Raw genomic sequence first — 23,356 nt, forward strand, 5'->3', positions numbered from 1 at the left:
TGGTGTGAAGGCAGTATTACAGTATCACCTGGCCAGTACCTTCAGGCTGCCCAAACAGTGGCTGAATCAGTTTTAACTGTTCTGTTTGTAAGCCATTTGAGGAGTGGCTCACCATCCCTGGAAGTGTTCGAGAAATGACTGCATGTGGCACTTAGTTACATGGCTAAGTTGAAAAGGTGGTGGTATTAGGTCAACGGGTTTTGAGGCATTTTTCAACCTTAATCATTCTGAGATTAAGTGATTTTGAACTGTAACCTGGACTAATTTATCAGGTTTCTGTCTGTAACACCTTTCCTGAACTGTTAAGTATGTTATCCTTTTCCAGGAGAAAGCCGGAAACAAATTGGGAGCTTGTTCAGCTTCTATTTAACAAGATCCCAATGCCGCCTCTTGAGTGTCTTGATACTGTGCTACACTTTATTATTCCCTTCCTCACTCTGAGCCACCGAATGGTTGCTCATAGCTCATGGCTAGGTTTTGGTGGACTGGAGCCAAAGTATGCCTCACTCGGGCATTTCTGCCCAAGAGAGTTACTGTGCAAGATTATTATACAAACCAGCGCAGTGTTACAACCCCATCAATCTTTTAGCAAGTTATTGTGAGCATTTCCACTCTGACTACTGCTGCATACTGGGAAAAATACAAAGACGGTTTACAAGTGTGTCCAGCATGAACCCAGCCTCTTTTAGAAATTTGCTTTGTTGTTCTGAACTGCTACAAAAATCTTCCCAGGTGAGTCTTTGACCAAAAGGTAATCATTAACTCTATCAAAGGCAGTAGGTGTGCCAAGAGCTGTTTGTGTTCAGCTACAGTATAAACTGGAGAAAGTACAGCACTAGAAGGCTCCCCAGAACTGGAACATGTCCAGGAACAACTGTTCCCAGCATTAGTTTGGCCAGGATTTACAAGTAATGTCCTGAACAACTCCTGGACATAGTCCAGAGGTTAGTTCAGGCCAGGGCAAATTTCTAAAGGTAGTTTGCATGTGTCCACCTTATTTACGGCTTTAAGAAAGCCTGTCTGGACTCTTACATGTAAATTGCCCACTGTGCAAGAAAACAGTCCCAGGAATGTTTTGCCTAGTAATAAAATATCTAATATTATTATAAAATCAGTCTAATAATCTATAGCAATGTTCAAATATCTACTGTAAAAATCTGAGCAAATCTCATTTTTCTAGTTGCTCATGTGTACTTGAAGATCTCCAGAGAAATTTCTAGTAAGCATTGACCCATTTTTGACAGTAGAACAATGGAATCCAGGCATCAGAATTTTTAAAATTGTATTCATCTCAATAAATTAATTAATAATCTTTTTAATATGAGATAGAAAAACAATTATTTTTCCTTAAGATTAAAATGTAACTAAAACTTCTTGAATGCAATCTTTCAATCATACTTACAAAAGAGAAGATATCCAATAAAGACAACTTATCCAAACAGTAAAAATTAGCCAAAACTAAAAGCAAATACTATGGCATTTTAAAAGATTGCACGTGAGGTATCATTCTTTCTTGGCTGCATTGCTGTTTTCTACAAGAAAAAGAAGAAAGTGAAGAAAGCCTATATTTATTCCAGAATTTCCACAGGAATATACAGTTGTCTAAGAAATGCACTTTCAGACTCCTCCATTTTTCTTGGTTATCTCACGTTGTCAGCAACTAATACTATATCTTCATTTTCAGTCGTTATTGACTGAATTTTGCCATCCATCAGCTGAAAGGAAAATAAAAACTTACATCAGTTTTATACATAATGTTAGGTTGGCCTCTACTTATGCACAATTCTGAGAGTATTTCACCTGGTTTTGCTGTGTGTGACCACCACAGTCTGTCCTGTTTCTTTACTAAACCCTATTTTGAACTGTCTTCTGTGTCACCTTCTTTTCTTTCCTGCATGTGTAACTTGCTAGCGTGTAAGTGGGCGAGGTGTGCACCTGGAGGGATTCAAGGGGACACCTTGGAGTGGGGAACCTGGGGGGACAGACAGGGCTCAGACACTGGGATCAGGTGTGAGGAACTTTATGGTGGCTGCGGATGAAGGGAGGGAGGAGGCAGGGTAATCTCACTGGCAAATTCAGCCCTGCTCAGCTGGAGAGTAGCCGTAGGACTGTGATGGCTAGGACCCTGTTTTAGAGACTGGTGCTGGTGTTGATGAGGTGTTGGCAGAGGCAGCTGTGCTGGTTTTGTTTCTGGCTGCCTCACTGTGCTCTGCCCGTGTCCTTGTGTTGGGAACGTGAACAGCTCCTACCAATGGGAGCATCAGCCTGCGCACTCGTGAGACTGGAATGGGAGAAACCCCGTGGTTTGCAAGAGCACTGCATTTTACTTCCCCTAAAAAACTCGCCTGCTGATTTTCTTTTATTTTTCTTCAGAATATGCAAAGAGAAGAGTGATCCTCTGTAGTAAGTTCCTTATCATTTAAAATTTCAGCCAGTAGAGTTTTGTATGTTTAATATAATAATATGCATTTAATATAAAAATAGAAAGAGAACATACCTCTGGATTTGCATCAGCCAGTGTAAAGAAAGCAGCTTTTGGTCCTGGGATCTGTGGAAATGCTGCCTTCCAACAGCCAGTCCTGGAAATCAAAATGTATTGAATACAAAATTAAAATTGAATAAACATAACATGACAACAGCATTGCATCCTTTAACCAGCTCTTATCTTCCTCTACAATCCTAGAAATTAACTGAAAAATATAAATAATCTCAAAACAGAATGAACATATATCATGAAAACATTAAAAACTTGGTTGGTAATAGATTCATTTTTGATTGAAGATTTACTAGTAGTAAATTTTCTTCTTTGACAGAAAAAGAAATTTGTCCTGCCGTGTCACTACAAGCAGTGAGTAGTGGGGGTAAAATTTTTAACAAGTTGAGAGAGCCTTATCTTCTCTAAATTACTGTATGTTTCTATGCAAAGTGCATCATATAGCAGAATATACTTTTTCTTTCTGTTTCTGTTTCAATGTTGTGGTTTATTTTAACCTACAGAGACATCTCTGCCTTATTTGTTTAAAACCTTTAGGTGTTACACACACACTGAGAAAATAAAATAAATGCATAAATTAAGTTTACCTTTTACAGAAGAAAAAGGTGATGGTTGCCATTAAGGGTGTTGCAACTGCTACTCCAAGTAAAATCCATACTGAAGAAGATATAACTTCCTCGTTTCCTGAAAGAGAAACATTCATAAATTAGTAGTAGTAGTAATAATATGAGGAAAATATCATAGGATTACAGAACATAGAATAGTTTGGGTTGGAACTAACCTTTAAAGATCATCTAATTCCAGCCATTGTGCCATAGGCAGGGATGCCTTCCACTGGAGCAGACTGCTTAGAGCCCCAGCCTGGCTTTCCACACTTTCAGGGATGGGGCGTCCACAACCTGTGCCAGTGCCTCATCATCCTCATAAGAAAGAATTTCTTCCTAAAATCTATCCTAAATCTACACTCTTTCAGGTTAAAGCCATTTTCCCTTGAACTACAACTACATTTCCTTGGACAAAGTCCCTCTCCAGCTCTCTTGTAGCCCCTTTAGGTACTGAATGGGTGCAACAGGGGAGCCTGGAGCCTTCTGTTTTCCAGGTAGAACAACCCAAACTTCCTCAGACTGTGAGAGGTGCTCCAGCCCTCTGATCCTTTTTGTGACCCTCCTCTGGACTCACTCCAACAGATCATTCCTGTTCTGGGGACCCCAGAGCTGGGTGCAGCACTGCAGATGCGGTCTCACCAGAGCAGAGCAGAGGGGCAGAATCCCCCCCCGGCCCTGCTGGCCACACTGCTTTGGATGCAGCCCAGGACACGTTTGGCTTTGTGGGCTGAGTGCAGGTTGCTGGGTCATGTCCAGCCTCTCTTCCACCAGCACCCCCAAGCCCTTCTCAGCAAAGCTACTGTCAATTCCTTCATCCCCCAGACTGTTTTGATACCAGCCGTTGCCCTGACCCAGATGCAGCACCTTGATCTCAGTCTTGTTGAATTTCATAATGTGTCAAACATCTGCTGTGGTGACTGACTGTGGTGAATGTCAGTCTGAAAGGTTTCGCTTGGTATAAAAATGAATTCTGTGATTTACTGCTTTAGCAGAAATGTCTGATAGGAAGAATTAACATTGATCCTAGTTGTCCACCCCCTGCAGTAAGCAGGAGTTCACTACAGCTGCAAAGGCGTAATTTTTAATGCTGTTTCCAGCATTAGAATATTAAGAAATCTATTAAGTCTCTTCCTACTCTTTCCTGCAGTGTGATGTGAAGCAAAACGTTTGCCAATCCCTTGTACCTCTGTGTGTCCGTAGCTGTGTGACAGTGTGTGAGGTAGACAGGACATTGCTGGGGGAAGAGTAGCCCAGGGCGTGGATTTGTTCTTACCAAACTCAACAGGTAGACTCCATTCCCCCCAGGCTGGGTTCACGAGGCACGCACTGCCAGCTGCTCTCATTTTCAAGACATACTTCTTTCTTGTATTGGATCTTAGAAATACGTTACTATTTACCCCTTCCTAAAAAAAAAAAACCAAAAAAAAAAAAAAACAAACCTCAAAAAACTGAGTTGCTTTTCTTTGTTCCATGCCTGTTGACAGCATGCATGCATGTGCCATTTACCAGTGAAACATTTAAGAGGCTATGAAAGCATTGCTTATTAAAGAAGACTGCTGTTACAGAGGGAAAAAAAAAAAAAAAAATATATATATATATATAAAAAATATATATTCAAATAGGTATCTCAAAAATAACCTGACTCTCATTAAACTTTTTTGCATTTAGAAGCATTTCATCTTTTACACTATAAAAGTATAACTTGTGGTTTCTTATGATATGGTTTGATTTATTGATAATTTCCTTAAGCACAGAGAGAGGTAGAAAATCATCTTGAACCACTTTATTTTAGTACTGCTAGAACTGAGTGATTTGAGGAGTAAGGCGTGTCTGTGCACCTGCCTCAGTCTCTGCATTATGAATTTTCAGGAAAAGCGTAATTTTCCAGCCAAACCTGTAAAATTAGTAGATGACAGCTATACTCAGCGTTACCAGAATTTACTGCAATAGTGTTGCTCTTGGAGACTTTTGCATAGAGGTGGGATGTGCAGGCTGCACTGATTAAAAAGGGAGGTGCAGCATACTGGGGTGACAGCCTCCACCCCAAAAGGGCTTTTGTAGTCAATGTTTTTCATAAACAAAATTGAATTCCCAGGAGATACTTTATCTTTTCTCTTTTGTCAGTGATGTGTAACTTCAAAGCCTGTTCCAAATATTTGAGGAGAGTGGACAATATAAATGAAAATGGGAGATTTTTTTTCAAAATAGTTACAGAAAAGCAATAAAGTTCTGCCCCTGAATATATAATAAATTACATATGCCACTATGATTTAGCAGTTTGATGCATTCATGAAATCCATAAATAAGGTTCCCATAAAGCATAGGATATTGAGCACATACTGATTTAAAGGTATTTGCATACTATTTACTTTTCACAGTTGACAATGGAATGAACATATATTGCTGATTAATAGAACAAACAGACTCACTTTTATGGAAGTATATATGAGTTTTCCTTTAGGATTATCCTGTAAATTGAAAGAAAAAGAAAAGCAACTAACTTTATTTTTATCAGTGCTTGGTTTATGTTTCAATAATATTTAATTTTTATATACTGTCCCATTTTTCTGCATTCTCTTTCTTATGAACTTCATGGTTTGTTTTGAAGAACTAGGGATTCATCTAACATTTAGCATCTAATATCCAATTCATCTACAATGCCAAGTTTATATAGTAATTAATTCAGTTATGGAAAGATATTTGTTTTCCTTGTCATCCCAGTTGATATATAAATTTTATTTCAGATTAAAAAAAAAAAAAAAAAAAAAAAGCAAACCAGACCTAAATGAAAACTCTAAGTTTATTCTTACAGACATCAGGGAAAAAAAAAATCTGTGAATGAATTATTTTTTTAATATTTAATGTTTTAATATTATAATAAATGTTACTGTATGTAATTGCAAATATTATGTAAATATTATTTTGTTTTATTTTAGATGAAAATATTTGGGACTGGCATGGATTCACAGATATTTTAAGTTGCCCTCCAGTACATTTTTGATAGATAGGATAAAATTTGCTCATCTTATTTGAATAACCATAATAACTACCACATAATGTACTGACCACACACAACTAATGACTGAAGACTATATCAGCTCCATTAGATAACCAGTTATGTATTTTTGTAATTATTTTGCAACACGCCATTTTAGAACAAAACTCAATTAGTCCAGATTTATTTTTTCAAAGAATTGCATGCATGCTCCTGTGGCTTCTGAACATGAGGCTGTTCAGCCTGGAAAAGAAAAGGCTCTGGGGAGAGCTTACAGCACTTTCCAGAGCCTAAGGGGTCTGGAAGGCTGGAAAGGGATTTTTCACAAGGGTATGTATTGCTAGCACACGAGGGATGGCTTTAAGATGAAGGAGGGTAGGTTTAGATTAGGAGGCAATTCTTTATTGTGCTGGTGGTGAAGCACTGGGACAGATTGTCCAGAGAAGCTTTGGAGGTCCCTGGAGGTGTTTGGGCCAGGGTGGATGGGGCTCTGATAGTGAAAGGTGTGCCTGCCATGGCAGGGGGATTGAATTAGATGGTCTTTGAGGTCACTTCCAACCCAAACCATTCTAAGATGTTATAAAAAAACCTGCTGTCCAGGACACCTTCTAATATCTGCAGTCAAGCTAAATTATGCACAGGGATCAATCTGGAGGAAGTATCTGGCCAATGAACCCATTGTTCTTCTTTCTAGGTACAGTTTTCAAGGGTGACTACGGAGCACTGGGGGGATGGTGAAGGGCAGGAAGTCCCGATGGTGAGATGGTCTCTCCTCAGGCCTTCCAGTCAGAGGGGAAGGCTTGAGCAGAATTGCAGTGTCATCCTGTAGGTCAACACCTGGCTGAGTAACTGCTGTCACAGGCAGGGCTTTGTCTTCTGTGACCTTGGGAACCTTTTTGGGAAAGAGGGGATACTGGGCAGGCATGGGGTACATCTCACCAAGGAGGGCGACGGCGTCCTCACAAACGGGCTTGGGCAACTGGGCCTTCTGCTGTGTCTTAAGGAGTGCCTTGTATGCACAGGGCTCTGTCTTGGGATAAATAGTGAACCAGTAAGGGAACTTGTGTGTAGGCAGCAGAGGACAGACCGGCAGAGATGTTAATGTAGTAGGTGCTTGTTCCAGAGCTCATGATCAAGAAAAGAAAGCAGATGAGACCCTCTATAGGAAACCTCATGGTCACAGGCCTTGGTACTCAAGGGGAAGTACCCTTAAGGGCCAAGTAACTGATTGATTTACAAGGACAACCTCCTCAGAGGTCAAGAATCATAGAATCATAGAATTGTTTAGCTTAGAAAGATCTCTAAGATCATTGAGTAAAACTATTAACCCATTACTGCCAAGTTCACAACTAAACCTTGTCTGCAAGTGCCTCATTGCAGGGTTAAATGTGTAAGAATGATAAGGGGATGGTGATGGAGCTACAGCCATAACCCACATATTGCCTATAAAGAAACCCTTTATGCTTTTTTAAGGTCACTATTCTACATAGCAGTATATTGTTAGTTATGTTGCCTTTGGCTGAATTCTCCCAAAACTTGTTATGTATTAAGGAATTATACAAAAGGTAGAAGAAAGGATTTGGGAGGAATAAAAAGACATCATCTGCGCATAGAGGAATGGAGTCAGTAAAGACAAAACTTATCTGCAATCAAGACTAGTGAGGGAGGTGAGTAAAAGAAAGTTTTTGATGAGTTCATTGGCAACAAGAGAGGCTAAGAAGAAAGCAGGCATGTTGCTTACTGAATTGGATGAACCTTGTGACAAAGGACATAAGGGAGGTAGAGGTGCTTGGTGCCTTTTTAGCTCAGTTCCCCCTCCTAAGTTTTGTCTTTGATTTTCTCAGATATCCTAAATTTTAACAACAACAACAACAACAACAACAACAAAATCACTGAGGAAGAAACATTTTTTCAAATATGAAAAAATGTAACTGAAATTATGTTACTCATGGGGTTATCCTTTGGAATAATTGCTGTACCTTGACATAATTAGCTAGGTGAAAACTGCTAATGATTATGAAAAAAAAACTTAGAAAATTCAGACAAGGTGTGAATACACTTTATAAAATGTGTATTACGTTTATTATAAATTATTAAAAATTATGTATTGCTTTACTGCAATAGACTTTTATTCCAGTGTCACACCGTTTTCAACAAGGTTTCTTTGTTACAACAGCCAAGTGATTCAGAGAAGCAACGCTGTTTCGTGGTAGTTAGCTGCTCTCGCAAAAAGACTCATCTGTGAAATAGCAAGCCCAACCCAGACTAAGAAATTCCAAATTTCAGAAACCTAGGGAATGCCTTAAATCAGCCACTAAGTGGGCAGGCAAACCTGGTTGTAGTGCGGGAAGATTTTTCCTTTGTAGTCTCTGTCTGCCACCCCGTGGCCTTTTGATGCAATTCTGCTGCAGTGGTTTACATCTGCTCTTGCAGTGGAACACAGCAATCTCATTCCTTCCCTGTTGTCACCCAACTTGTAAAGTCAAGGTCATCCCCCCCCTAACCTGTCCTTAATCACACTGCTTTTCTGCTTTCTCTCACCTTGATTTTCCTTTTCTTTGTCCTTTTAAATGTCATTATAAAAAGCTTTTAGACCAACATGTGTGATGCTTATTTTTGGGTAAGCTATTTATATTTCATATATGGAGAAATTTCATTCACTTCTAATAACTCAGAATTGTTGAGTGAATGCACATTTCTCTTCTCCCTCCTTAAAGACCACGTCTTCCCTGCCACAGAGATCCAGTTTCCACTAAAAAGGCTCCAATCCAGGGCAACTCCAACAAGTTTTAGTGAAAGAAGTGCCTTTTCCAAGTGCTGTCACAGACAAAGCTGCGGTGTGTTTGAATCTTGACCAACCATGCTTCTCCTCTGGGACTGTCCCAGACATCCAATGAATCTCCAGCAGTATCTTACTCAAGGGAGTAGGGATTGAAAAAAATAAAAATGGGGCAGTATGGCATAGCAAGATGGACGTACGGACGTGAAAATTGCAGTCATTAAGGAATAAGGTGTTATGTGTGGGGAAGGCTACATCATAGAAAAGACACTTATTTTCTTTCCACTCATGTGTATTGGTAAATGCAAATATATGAACTGATGTTAAGAGTAAGTGAAGACATTCTTACCTTATACTTTATGTTAGTTTCATATTTAAAACACATGTCTTTGTTAGAATGACTTATTTGGGGTTGTTGCCATTGAATTATGCAATCATTTTTAATTTCATCACAGTTAACTGTGATATTTGATGGAGGCATGAGCTTTTCTGAAATGATATAACCAAGAATTCAAATAATTAAAATCACTTGATCTCTTTTTGATTTGATGAAAGAAAGTGAAATTGCAAGTAACACCTCTAAGAAGAAAGATACTTGTTTGTATCTATTTTTCTTGGGACTATTAAAAATAGTTGAAAGACCAAAGTTTTCTAAATCATGTACACAGGTTCATAAAATAAAAAGAGGGACTAAGCAAACATGACATAAGAACATACAAAGAAACAATCTCCTCCATTTACTTTTCTAGAGAAATAAGGTAGTATTACCTTATATATTCTTATATACTCTTCTTCTTAAGAGAACGTTTATTATTGCAGATGAACTAGCTGCTGCTATCCCTAAAGTAAGAAATTCAAAGATCTTTTTTTTTCCTCTAAACCTCCTCACAATGCTTCTGTGACATGGTGTTGCTTTCAATCTGTTGTGAACTATGCAGTGTATTCTCTCCTCACAAAAAAAGAAAAGAAAACAAAACAAACAAAAAAACCCCAAACAAACAAACAAAAAAAACCACCAAAAAAAACCCAAACAAACCCCCCCACACACACACCATAAAAATTTAAGAAAGACACTCAATTTTTAGTAGTCTAGCCAACTTCTTCATGTATTACTCTTTTTGTCACAGATGTAGGCAAAAATATATTAATCTTTATATTTTGATCATTGTCAATGACTTGATTATTGGAACAGCAAAAGACAGTCACTCATAGCAGAAAGGGAGACAAAAGGCTGATAGAGGAAAGTTTAATATCAGCTAGACTACTGCTCTACATCAGCCTTTAGGGACAGGCCTGGGCTACAAACAGTAACCCTGTGTGTGATGGGTTACTCGGTCAAACAACAGTCTTATCTGCCACGAGTGACATGACAGCTCAATTTCTTCTTATAGAACATGAAGCCTCTTTTTTTCAATCTTTCAGCACAATACCAGAACCAGTGTGACATTTCCAGTGAGAATTTGCCACAGTAAAAATAACTGCACAAGATGCTTTCAAGTACAGCACCACTTGGGTAAGGCATGTTGTATGTGTGTTAATTTGTTTACTACAGGGTATGGTGTCCTGTATGTCAACCCCAAACAAAAAGCAGAAATCAGTGCTCAGATAAACTTCTAAAAAGTCTCTTCTCTCCTCTATTTGGTATTTGGCCATCACTGAAAGGGCAGCAGGGGAAAGTACAGTTTTGTAAATCTTGTGGATCTGGCTTGACAAATGCCTAAAACTCCTAAGGGTAGATTGCTAAAGAACCTGAGACAGAATGCAGCTGTGGAGCTCTCCTCTTTGATTCCCCTCTTTGTCCTGTGCTTGGGGAATAGGTTTTCTTGAGGAAGCCAGAGTTTCTTAGGTTCAGCTCTAGGTGAGACAAGGTATGTGGTTCCTTCTCAGGGATAAATGCCCTACTATTTTCATACAAAAATTAAAATAAAGCTGAAATAAATTATTTACTTACCAATTTTATACAGGTCAATGTACTCATCATAGAACTGGATCAGGGAGTTTTTGCTGGATCCATTCACCAGGAAGTAAGCTTTTTCAATCCCTATGCTCACATTTTGGAAGATACATCCCATATTCCTGCAATTTTCATCTTTAATGTAAAGTTCACATTCCATCTGATTGTCCTCTCTGCATACAACAAATTGTTTTAGTTAAACATGGGCACTGTGATGTGTTGAAAGAGAATTCACACTTCCCTGGATCAAGCAGACCTGCTTACCTTGACTTCTGCCAGTAGAGAAAATACTGTGTGTCTGCTGGAGCATCCCTTCCTGCCTGCCAAGTGCAGTTCATGAGGAAGATGTTATAAATCACACAGGAGAAGTTTTCAATGGCCGAGCCATTCATGCCTGCAAACACAGGAATATCCATGATGAGGAAAAATCCTGTGACTCCTCCAAGCTGGAGGATCACAGCACACACTCAGTTATGTTAGACTCCACCTGGTTATTGCTTGGTTTAGGAACAACTTATTTAATTTTGTTTGCTAACACTGAAAGATATTTGCCCTGACAGATTCAATGAAGAATTATTTTTTTTTTAATAAATCCTCCAAAGATGTGATTATAGCTTCAACAAAACAACTTGTGTGAAGAAAAAAAAGAAAAAAATAAAAAAGAAAAAAAGGAAAAAGCTGGTGATCTCAAGAGCACTGCATAAATTTTATAGACTTATATTGGATGGCTTCTATTTTAAGGTCTAAAGATCATTTTTCTATCTGCTATATACAAAGTTAAGGATGAATAGATGTCAGGCAAGGCACTAAATAGCTGCAAGCAGAAAATATCAAAACAGGTCTCAGTGATATCCATCAGCTCAAGTTACCCAATGTTGAATATGATAAGTTTTTTGTGGGTTAGTTCATGTGCTTTCAAGGATATAGATAAGACACAAAGAAGAAAACCGTTACTGTGAGGGCAGTGAGGCAATGGAACAGGTTGCCCAGAGAAGTTTGGATGCAACATCCTTGCAAGTATTCAAAGCTGATTTTGTTGGGTCATTGAGCAGCCAGGTGTACTGGAACATTTCCCTGGATGGGCTGGAATTAAGTGATCCTCAAGGTCCTCTCCAGCCAAATCATTCTGTGAATATGATTCTATGATTGAGTAACACTCTCTCACTTCTAAAAATTCAGTATCAAACCCAGTAAAAAAATCAATATTGTGTCTAAGATCTTTCTTAACATGCAGCAGGTACTTTATTTGTAAAAAAAACCTTAATTCAGCTTAGTTCCATATATTCCTCTGACAACTTTTTAGATTTCGTCTGGGACATCCACACACCCCTCCAGTCTTGGACTTCCTAGAGACTCAGTAAACCACCTCAGCAAACAAAACAGTTGGAAAGAAAAAACAGACCTACCTTTTTTCCCAAAATGCTTTTACCTTGTTTATCTTTCTATTATAGTCTTCAGGTTCAGAGAAGGTGAAGAGACTATATTTTAAATGGCTGTATAACTATAAATAGGGCTGTCTCCCTTGCTGCTTCTGTTTTGGGGAACCATCTTACCATCGGAAGTGTTGCAAAATAAATGTTCATCACTTCCCCCTGCTTCATAGCAAATTTTGTAATTGCCCAACTCAGGATTTCTTATAATGTGAACAAGAAGTTAGCTGGTTAAATTTCCCCTTTTGTTATACCAGAGTATGCTGGTGTTAGGGAATCCAGAAAGTACATATAAATATTTACTTTTACAGGTGTTTCTCTCTATCTCTAAACAATACTGTGAGGTACAAAGCATCTCCCCCTACAAGCCATCTCTGTGGGATGGAAGATGGGGGTTCTCCATGGAGGGCACCAGGGTAAGGCCTGGCAGTCTCAGCCCACCCCACCTCCAGCGCAGATCAGGGCAGCCGTGGACCCAGGGCAGCTCCAACCCTGACCACCAGGCACCTCCTTGGGAACCGGGATGGGTCATGGCCTGAGGGTGAGCCCAGCTTGGCAGGAACCTGGGGACCTGATACCCTGCTGTGGTATCACTGGGCGGGGGCTGATGGATCCAGGGATAGCCAAGTCTGTGGGGGTTCTCAGGGAAATGGCGATGTAAACTGTAAGTGTTCTTTAAGCAGATGGAAAAAGGGGATTTCAAATCTTGCATATGATGTCTTCAGTTAAGACACATCACAGTTAAAAAGTGTGATGTGGGTTTGCCCTCAATCCATTCCTCCCAATGTGAAAATAACCAAACTACAAACTGCTACTAAAACAAAAAAATTGCAGGTAGTAAGCATATGAGAGGAATGACAAGATTTGTCTTTACAAACAAGCCCTGAGTCTAATGGCAGATAAAACTAGCACTGAGATAAGTGAAACAATGAGAAAGATTCTACTGATTGATGAATGGAAAAGAAGATACTTGCCCTTACAAACAAACTATAGGTTTGTAAATGAAATTGAATATTGAAAGATAAAAGCAACAATGGGGAAAAACCCATAAATCCCATAAAATTAAAAATTAAGAAAGGTTATACATTAAAAGGGGAATCTTAGGCATTTCGGGGAGTCTGTACCTCTTAAGTACCTCAGCCAATGGGGAAAGAAAGAGGGAAATGTGGCCAGGAAATTAGGATAAAAAGGAGGCTGCATCCTCCGAAAAACTGAGAGACCCCAGGGGAAATGCCCCATGGCCTCTCCCTTTATTCGAATAAAGTAAAAGGATTCCTCTGTCTCCTTTTTGGACATAAACCTCTGGTGTTCATGGATTAATTTTCCTAACACATACAACTACAAATAGCTGCTCTAGGCCCTGCTGTTGAGCAATTGTTACCTTCTTGGGCCACATCTGTTCATTAGCTGTTCATTATATAAAGAGGAGGGTTATTATGAACAATATAAAACATCAAAAGCTCGTTTATACCCTGAAAGGCTTTGTTTCACTGAAGACAATGTAATTTGCTTAATACAGAGATTTAAAATCCATATAAAGTAATTTCATTTCTTCACATTGAAATTGAAGCATCACTAGAAAATATTACATTTTTCAGACACCAAGATATGTCAACATTTCCTTCTTAAAAACACGCAGATCCTTTCTGCTTGGAGTTAAAAACTTCTGGGAAAGAGAACAGTCCATGTACTTCTCTAACACTCCCATCTCTTGGCTACTATATATGGAAAAATTCACCTTCTGCCAGTCTTCTAGGATGGTCCAGGAATCACCTTTATCAAAATCCTGAGCTCATTCCAACCATGTAGCTTCTTTATTAACATATGGAATGATTTAACCATATGAGCAGTAGTTCTTATATATCAGCCATTCATAGATAACTAGGATATAGTTATGTTCAAGAGAGGAAGCCGAAGGTAGCACAGTGCTGCCTTTCCTTGGAGACAAGGAGGGTTTACCTTCTAGAGACTCAGAAATGCCTGGGCTCATGACTATTTTGGCTTCCTGCATCTGGGTGTGGTGTGAGATTGATGACTGATGAGCTGGAAATGGACAGTAAATTTCTGGGTTCATTATCTCAGGATGATTGTAAATATTAGTTATACTGAGTTATACTGAGGCTAGCCAACACCACAAAACACATATCTGACATGCTTTCTTCTCCTCAACACATGTAGTATAAAGTGAACAGATGAAGTGAAGAAAGTCTACTCACCATATTGGAAATATGATTTTTTGACTGCAAAATTATGAAAAAGAAAAAGAAAAAGAAAAAGAAAAAAGAAAAAGAAAAAAGAATAAAAAACCTACCTCACTTCTGCTCACATGCAGTACTAAAAGCATGGAGCAAGGCATGAAAAAAGAAGCAATGTATTAAGTGTCAATCTATGGCTGTGTTTATGTATTTAATCACATCTGTTAATAACTTGGTGTTAGCTGAGGAGATGAACAACTCACTTTGAGCATCCAGAACTTCAAAAACTCCAGTCATTTATAGAATCAAGAACCATGAGAAAATCCACAGGGTCTTGCCTGTTTTTTGTGGTTTCCGAGGTAAAGATCTAAGGCTCTAAGAGGACCAGTTAATGGCCATTCACTCTTCACATGTTAATAGAGAATAAAAATGTGACAAAGTTTTTCTGAGGCATACCTATGAGACAAAGGATGGGAATGACAAGCACATATGTATAGGTGGATATTCTACCAAAAAGCAGATTTAGTCAAATAAGCAACTCATTCTGTCAAGAATTGCTATGACTACACCTACCACATTATAGATGCCAACAGACAAAGCAAATGAAAGCTTGGACATCAGGCCTGAGCCCAGATAGTTATTCAGAGGTAAAAGCAGTCCATTTTCAGAAGTTTCATTGTACTTCCAGATTAAATAAATTCCACACATAACCATGTACGCATTTTTTTGGATCACTGACTGTGCTGTAAAGACAGAAGACTTCTGATCACAAAGAATGTAAAACCCCACAGTTTATTGCGTCTTCACCTTTGGAAGAAAGCACTCTTTTGTGGTGGTAACATACTGCATTTAATGGAGAAGGGTAGTGACAAGTACCCACGTAACAAAATCAGAGCCGTAAGAAATGTCATGGAGGCTCAAATGTGACTCTGGAAAATGAAGGAAATCAGAGTTTTCATTTGCCTGCTTTTCCATGCTCCCATTCCGAAGATCTCTTGAGCCTGCAGAGAAGGCAGGAGGGAAGCAGCATGTTTTTGTGTGCTCTCTCAGACTGTGTATCTCTGAAACACAGTGAGGAAGAGTTTGAGGTTTTCAGATTTGGCTACTTTGTTTATAAACTGGAATTACTACAGCAGAACAATCCAAACAGACCAGAAGTGGTGTTTTTTGCAGAAAAGGGAACTGTTCCATACAGGGGATTTATTTTCTTGTCTGTATTTAGGTGAACTCCTTACCTAAGGCTTTCAAAAATGCAAACAAATTAAACACATTTTAAGAATTCTCAAGCAAAGGGGGTGCTACTGAGAGTGCTGCCAAAGTCTATCATCTTCCAGAGACCAGAAAACTTGAGTGGCCTTGCTATCACTCAGGAGATGGAAGAAAAATGAGAAGAGAAAGAGGAAGAGAAAGAGAAAATAGAATAAAGGAGAGAAGAGAAACCTGGGCGGAGACACTAGGGCTGTTTACAAACTTTTGGCTCTGCAGGGAGTGAAGTCATTGCAGTAACAGCACCAAACCCAATATTTCTTAAAAATCACAAAAACTTGAAGAATAATTTATTGCTCCATCAAAATCAGGAGTGTTCACATGGTGTGTTGCAGGTTTTGTGTATGTCACAAAAATACAAATGGTAGACAAGACTCTTAATTTTCTTGTTGCAGCAAGAACTTTCTAGTTTTTAGCATAGAACAGAGGAATAGCCATAGGAGACCAGAATAAAGGACTTTTTCCTGTGTGATCATCCAAGGCACTTAGTTAAAAAATGCTCAAGCCTGACCATCCTTTCCCACTGATTTGGGGATATTTGCCCAGGGATGGGAAAGTGATACCTTAGTCCCACACCTACTACCACCTCCACTGTTTCATGGATATGTTTTATGGTTTTCTCGTTAGTGTGCTGGTAGTAAACAAGTTTTCTTAATGACTTTTCTGTCTCAGCAGTTTTCACAGTGAAAGCAGTGGGGTTGTAAGGGGCGCACCAATGGCCATGATCAGCTCTGTGTGAAAGCAGGACAGAGAGGATCCAGTAGACTGTGTCTGTTTAACTGTCCTTAGATTACCGTGAGTGTTGGCTTTAGTTCTCCCATTTAATGCATGTGCTTTTATCTTTTGGCAATTATAACTTAAGTAGAAGAATCCTTCTCTGGTTCTGTTTTAAAAAGACAAAAAAATAATTTTTTATTGAAAGCCCATTTAGAAACATAGAATCATAGAAAAATTTGGTTCCAAAGATGGTCTCTTGACAGTAACCTGGTCTAGTGGAATTTTATCACTGGAAGGACTTTATTTCCATGATAGGATTTCAGCAACTTGAGATGACCTTAACCATCTTGAGACTTGTATAGAATTACAGAACATCCTGAGTTGGAAATGACCCACAAGTGTCATTGGGTTCAGCTCTTGGGCCTGCACAGGACAGCCCCAAGGGTCACACCATGTGCCTGAGAGCATTGTTGAAGTGCTTCTTGAACTCTGTCAGGCCCAAACACCCTCTGGGTGAGGAACATTTTCCTAACATCCAGCATAAGCCTATCACACAGCTTTAGGCCATTTCCTTGGGTCCTGTGACTGGTCACCAAAGAGGAGAGATCAGTGCCTGCCCTTCTGCCTTCCCTCACAAGGAAATTGTCAATTGCCATGAGGTCTTTCCTCAGTCTCCTTCAGGCTGAACAGACCAAATGACCTCAGCTGCTTCTCACACAGCTTCTCCTTAAGGCCCTTCACCATCTTTGTAGCCTTTCTTTGGACCCTCTCTAATGGCTTCATATCTTTATTATATTGTGGCCCCTAAAACTGCCCCCAGCACTGGAGGTGAGGCTGCCCCAGTGCTGAGCAGAGCGGGACAATCCCCTCCCTTGCCCAGTTGGCGATGCTGCGCCTGATGCGCCCCAAGGCGTGGCTGGCCTCCTTGCCTACCAGGGCACCACTGACTCATGTTCAATTTCATGCAAATGGAAGGTCAAAATATGTGATTAGCCCCCAAACTGAGGGTGCTCTCTCATACCTCCTTATTAATTGTAGGATTCTGGCTGTTACGCTTCTGTTTCATCCAGGTGTTATAAAAGCACAAACTTGGCCTGTACTATTTGCAATTACCAAGTGGCAGGCTTCTGCTGGAGACTTCAAATGCTCAATTTCCAACATTGCTCACTCAATACATATATACACATCCATCTGCTATCTGTTAGCAATCATATATTAATTTTTTTATCTAACACGTATAGGAAGGGATAGGAGAAAACACAGGAGAAAAATGAGAGGCAACACATAGGCTTATGGGAAAATTTTATCCTGAGCTCTTTAATAGCACTCACTTTGTGTGAGCAAGTGATATTTTATAAGAGGCATGATCTTGGCTGGCCTTCATACAGCAGGCTTTCATACAGATGTCCAGTTTTACTCCTGATCATGGTCTCAGTATGGCTGTACCTTTTTCAAGACACTAAACCAATGGAGATGCTGAATAAACCCCTTAAGTTTGGTTGTTCTTACTTATTTTTTTGCATGGTGTTGAAAACAGTGTAATAACTTCCAAAGCAATACTGATTTTTTTTTTTTTTCTGAAATACTGCAATATTAATCGTAATTAAAAACAAAAACAGTCTAAGCTTAACTGCTCATAAAAAATGCAACCAAATGCAAGAGGCTTTTAGAGATAAGATCTTGGGGAATTGTCTCTACAGTCAATGTCCTTCTCCCTGCTTCCAGGAGTAAGAGAATATGAAAAACCTCTTAATTTTTGCCAACAAGGTATATATGTTTAAAAAAACCCAACAAGTTGCTCATTTCACTTGCATTCCATCACTTCTTCAATATCTATTATTTCTTCAGTTTCTTGTTTTCTTAATAGATTCATATATTCTGTCTGTTAAAGGAAGAATATAGAATTCTGTTAGTGTTTCAAGCATAAGATTAGTCACAAGGTCTGGATTTATGAATCTCCTGTCATTCAGATTTGTAATTTATTATATAAAACCTGTAGCAGGACTCTGTCAATTATAAGACCTAAGCAGACATGTCTAGATCTTCCCTCCATATAGCTCCCAAAGAGGAACAAAGACTTTTCAACTAAAAAGCTGGAAAAATCATCTTTTAAAACCTAGAAAAATTAACACGATGAAGGAAGAGAAAATAAAAGGATTCATAAAGGCTAACCAATAATTCAGTGTGTCCCTGCAGACAAATTTTGTCTTCCAGACCTGCCTGCAGCCAACCTAAAGAATTTGCAAATTGCAGCAAACTGCAACATGCTCTCTAGAAGGGCAATTCCTGCAGTGTTTGTCTGTTCCTTCTCACGAGTCATCCCAGCATTCCACATAAGTTAGAAGCTACTTCCTTGCTTTCCTTAGAAACTTTTACCTCCTTTAGCATCATTGCCAAATACTAGCATGGCAAAACTACTAAAGATATCCTTGTTTCTTCTCTTCCTGCCTGATTCTGCATTGAGAAACTTATGCTAAGCATTATTTTGTGATAGCATATGGTTTATAAGGAGAGCAGAGTGAAACTATTTTCTCCAATGCTCCAGGTAGACAGATGACAATTATTTCATAATGGAAAAGGTAAAACAGACAAGTTACTTGCATATGGACTTTCTCTGCCATATCCCAAGAACAAGAAAAAGAAATAAAATTGATTCTTGCTTGTGTGACATTTAGGTCACACCCTTGAGACTATATTTTTAAATGGAAAGAAAGCATACCTGGAAGTCCATTGGAGAGGGCTCACGGAATGGGTCTCTTGGCTGTGGTACTGTAGCAGATGTTTTTTTCAAATAAGCCCTTCTACAGTGACAAAAAGATTTGGTGAAGAAAAGTCTTAGTTTGCAGACACATGAACACATATTATATAATAATGCTCCTGAGGTACTATTTTATTTCTCTAAGGCATAATTTCCAAAGTAGCTAAAAATTACATAGGCTAAATACGAAGTTATAATTTTGTTGTTCAGAATTTGGATGACAATAATGTATTTTATGCCTTACTTAGGACTCATAGGAAGTTGGGGTTTTTTTAAATACGTGAAAAGGAAATGTTGTCAAAACATGGAAAAAAATTCATGTACCACCCATCTACATTGCAGGGTCTGATGGTAGGAAAGAGGTATGGGTATAAGACCTTGTCCCAGTATTGGAAAGCACTGTGTCATATTAATCAAGTGGATAAAAAAGTTGGAATCAGAAGTATAGAGCAACCTTGAGGAACATCCATCAGATGATTCCTAGTATAGCTCAGTGTCAATTAAGCCAGAAATTTTCTGTTGGGAGAAGAAGTATAATTTCAACCATAGAATAAAAATTTTGCACAAGAAATAAGGCTTACGCTGTCATGCAGAGGAAAAGTATGAGACCTGCTGCCAGCCCTGGTATCAGAAACAGCATATAAGGTGAAGTAGATGTAAGTTGTGTTCCTGAAAATCAAGCAATCATCACAGAGTGGGTTAGCATCACAGGACACGAATAATTGCACAGCTGTGTGCAATCTGCTTTGCATCAGGGTGTCAAACACTGTCTGAAGGGATGACCTCTTTAGCTCAGCACCTCACTGCCCGACAGCATGTAAAGGAATAGAATGGCTGGACAGTACATGGACTGTCCACAGGAACTTGATACCTGAGGAATTGAGTCCTACAGAGTTTTTAAACAGCCAAGGTGGCAGAGAGCAACAGCAGGTAAAAGGACTTTATAAAGTCAGGAGCAAAGATGGAAGAAGTAAAACAGCTGGCAACAGACCTCAAAAAAGATGTGCTTCGTTCACTATTCCCATGCAAGAAGAGCTCTCTCTCAAGAATGATTGGAGAACTCCCTAATATTAAGAGACATGGCTATTCTTAACTCTCTTTTCCTAACAAATTAATGTGAAATTATCAATGTGTTTCCATCTGTAAGTATGAAGTAAAAAATGAGGAAGACAGGACAGGAAGGTCAAGGAAGGGATTTTTATTCTTACCAAACTCCACAGGTGTACTCCACTCTCCCCAGTTTGGGCTTACTAAACAAAAGCCCGCGTCTGTTGCTCTGATTTTGACGCTGTACCTTTTTTCTGAGCTGAAGCTTTCATATAGGTAGAAATTATTTTCAATGATTGCTTCCTAAATGCAAAATAAGTAGAATGAGAATTCTGGTAATATTTTTACATAGTTATGATAAAATTTTATATTTTACATTTATATATTCTTTCTGTGGACAGACTAGAGTGAAATAAGTAGAAAAATACCCCTTAGTAAGTTAGATTGTTTCATCTTAGTTCCTCTTGTTTGAACATTTTTAATATTGGGTAGTATGAAGATGAAATTTGCTGTATGCTTCCTTGTTCCTTACACTCTGTTAAGCAATGGGACTTTAGGGAAAAAATTATTTAAAGATCTGTCACTTTGCTACAGCAGATATTTTCAGAATTGAAGTAGAGTTCAATAGATTACAGATTACACAGAAGGAAGATGTTGATTTTTTTTTTTTTTTTTTCTTCCCCTGCCGTCTTTATATTGGCTTAATCTTTGAGGTAATATTTTCTGGTCTCTTACATCTCAATCTTTTCCAGAGAGTATTAAAGAAGAAAAAATTCTCCACATTCTTTGTGTGACACAGAGTCGTGATCCATATTTTTACACATATATGAATCTGCTAGGAAGTAAAAAAGAATGTAAAATGGAAGATTTTGTGGAGTAATATCAAACTCCACGTGTGCAAGTGTTTTTGTACCAAGTTTTATAAACAACAGTTTAAAACTTCAGATTTAGAAAACTTATCAATAATTAGCATGTGTAGTACATTGAAACAGGTAATGGGAAACCAAACCAATTTGGTTGGAGGATGCTCTGATACAGAAGAAATTTCAATATAGCATAAATGTTAGATTAATACAGACTTACTATTTTAGATGCAGTTTTGGTGTTTTTCTCAGCATCAGCCTAGCAACAAGAAAAAATAATTAGGTTTTGGGATTATTCTTTTTGTTACTATATAATTAAGGGTCTTCTCTCATGAATGTTTGATTTTCAGAAGGAAAAAGTGTATGTAATATTTTAAATCCCTAATTTTTAAGACTGTGAAATTTAAGCTGTTCTTCCTCTAAGTGGTTTTTTCTCTCCACAGATGCTCTGAAATATTGTACCATTTAAATTTGATTGCATAATTGAGTATTAAAGCACTAAGCAAACAAACAAACAGACAAACAAACAAACAAAAGGTTCAGGTTGACAAAATGTCTGCATTTTAATTGTTAAAATTAATTATCTAAAATTTACAAAAAACCTGGACAGTGTTTTTTCCATTGTTTTTCTGCCTGTGTACTTTTGCATTCTTAAACATTTAATTGAGCTAAGTTGTATCTCCTGTTTTGTGGTGGTGGGTTTTTTTTTTGTTTGTTTGTTTATTTATTTTTTTTTTTATTTTTTTCTGTTGGAAAAACAAACTCACAAATATTCTGACAAATATTTTGAACTTTATTTTTGAGGGATGTAATATTACTTTCCATATTCATCTAAGCTTCCAAAAGGAGGGGATGAGAGCAGGGTACCAGTTGTATGGTGCTATGTGTGGAAATAGAGACAAAGTGCTATTAAATGTCATAATTATTCTTACCTTGTTTTCTATAACAATTTCATATTTGAAACAACTACTTTTTTTCACATGACTTGTGCGAGGTGGTTGCCACCAAATACTACATCTATGAGAAGCTTCTGTACAGTTCACTGAGACATTTAATGGAGGGGTGAGTTTCTCTGCAATAATATAGTCAGAAATACTATTGATGAGTAAAAGTTCCCTTCACTCTGCCATTTAAAAAATATAGGTAGATGTTCAAGCAACTGATCTAAAAAGATGTGGTTCAAGTTTAGCAGAATTTCTATATTGTCCCCATATGCTGAAGCAGGTCCCCTTGATTTAACATTTCAGTTGAAGAGCCTGGAGCACCAGCTGCAACAGTAAGGAAAACTAAAAACACAAGCCATTTATTATATTTTACTGAATTCAGCATATGATTTATGAAGGTTTGGTTTTACTTCCTGGATTTAAGGTGTGGGGTTTTTTTTTTGGTTTTTGGGTTTTTTTGTTTTGTTTTGTTTTGTTTTTAATACTGTATTCAATTTTTTCTAAATTAGATTTTTTAAATAACATCCTTCCATTTAAAAAATGGAAGCTTTTGCTCACAGCATTAAAGTAACTGGTTCTCTTTGTTATGTGGATGAACAGCATTATGAGATAATAAGACCAATATCTAGATAGTCCCACTCAGGAGTCCTTAGCTAGTTGATTCTAGAAGATTTCACCTTTCTCTCAGAGAATTAATATTTGACTGAAATGTTCAAAATTTTCTGACCTATGTTTACAAATTATTTCTGTATTCATTAGTTTTTATCCATTCTTATACTTTAGAGCTGAGAAAAAGGGAAAAACACCCCAAACCTATTATGGGGACAATATTTTTTAAATGTATGTTTTTTCCCCAGGATGAATTCTTGGTTATTTTAACATATAACTAGAAATTAAATCAGAAAAAAAATTATTACCAATTTGGTATAGCTGCATCTTCTTCTCATATGACTGAATGTCTTGTCCTCTTCTGGACCCATTTACCAGGAAATAAGCATTCTTATTTTCTATTGTCACATTTTGAAATCGACATCCCGTGTGCCTTCCACAGTTATCTTTGATATAATTTTGGCATTCTGTGACATCTTCTTTCCTTTACATGAAATATTGTATCAATAAAAAATTGACAATGTCACATGCCCAACCACAAATTAAAATTCCCAGTATTCAAGCAGACCTACTTTGAGGGCCTCCAGTACAGGAAATATTGGGTGTCTTCTGTAGCTGTCCTGCCCACATGCCAGGTGCAGTTCATGAAGGAAACATTAAAAATGACACAGACAAAATTCTCAATGGCTGTCCCATTCAT

General features: G+C 38.1%; 1 protein-coding gene across 1 annotated transcript; it reads right to left on the bottom strand.

Annotated features, from left to right (window-relative positions):
- Nucleotides 1-1,640: 1,640 nt before the first annotated feature.
- On the bottom strand, nt 1,641-23,356 carry LOC120748945 (interleukin-5 receptor subunit alpha-like). The gene is made up of 13 exons (XM_040055939.2): nt 23,229-23,356; nt 22,965-23,140; nt 22,036-22,175; nt 21,324-21,362; nt 20,402-20,543; nt 11,092-11,221; nt 10,825-11,000; nt 9,223-9,362; nt 5,529-5,567; nt 4,373-4,502; nt 3,082-3,178; nt 2,498-2,579; nt 1,641-1,715 (listed from the first exon to the last, which is right to left on the bottom strand). The coding sequence occupies exons 1-13, from the start codon at nt 23,354-23,356 to the stop codon at nt 1,641-1,643; spliced, it is 1,494 nt and encodes a 497-aa protein (XP_039911873.1).

This window comes from Hirundo rustica, chromosome 2 (assembly GCF_015227805.2).
Source record: "Hirundo rustica isolate bHirRus1 chromosome 2, bHirRus1.pri.v3, whole genome shotgun sequence".
Lineage (NCBI taxonomy): Eukaryota > Metazoa > Chordata > Aves > Passeriformes > Hirundinidae > Hirundo > Hirundo rustica.

What these genes read in the sequence shown, in the direction of transcription:
- LOC120748945 (XM_040055939.2), bottom strand. Translation starts at nt 23,356, where the DNA reads ATGAATGGGACAGCCATTGAGAATTTTGTCTGTGTCATTTTTAATGTT. An exon ending in GATGCAGCTATACCAAATTG is followed by an intron (nt 22,176 to 22,964) that starts GTAATAATTTTT and finishes ATATTATTGCAG; the next exon opens with AGAAACTCACCCCTCCATTA. An exon ending in AAACTAACATAAAGTATAAG is followed by an intron (nt 5,568 to 9,222) that starts GTAAGAATGTCT and finishes TTCAATTTACAG; the next exon opens with GATAATCCTAAAGGAAAACT.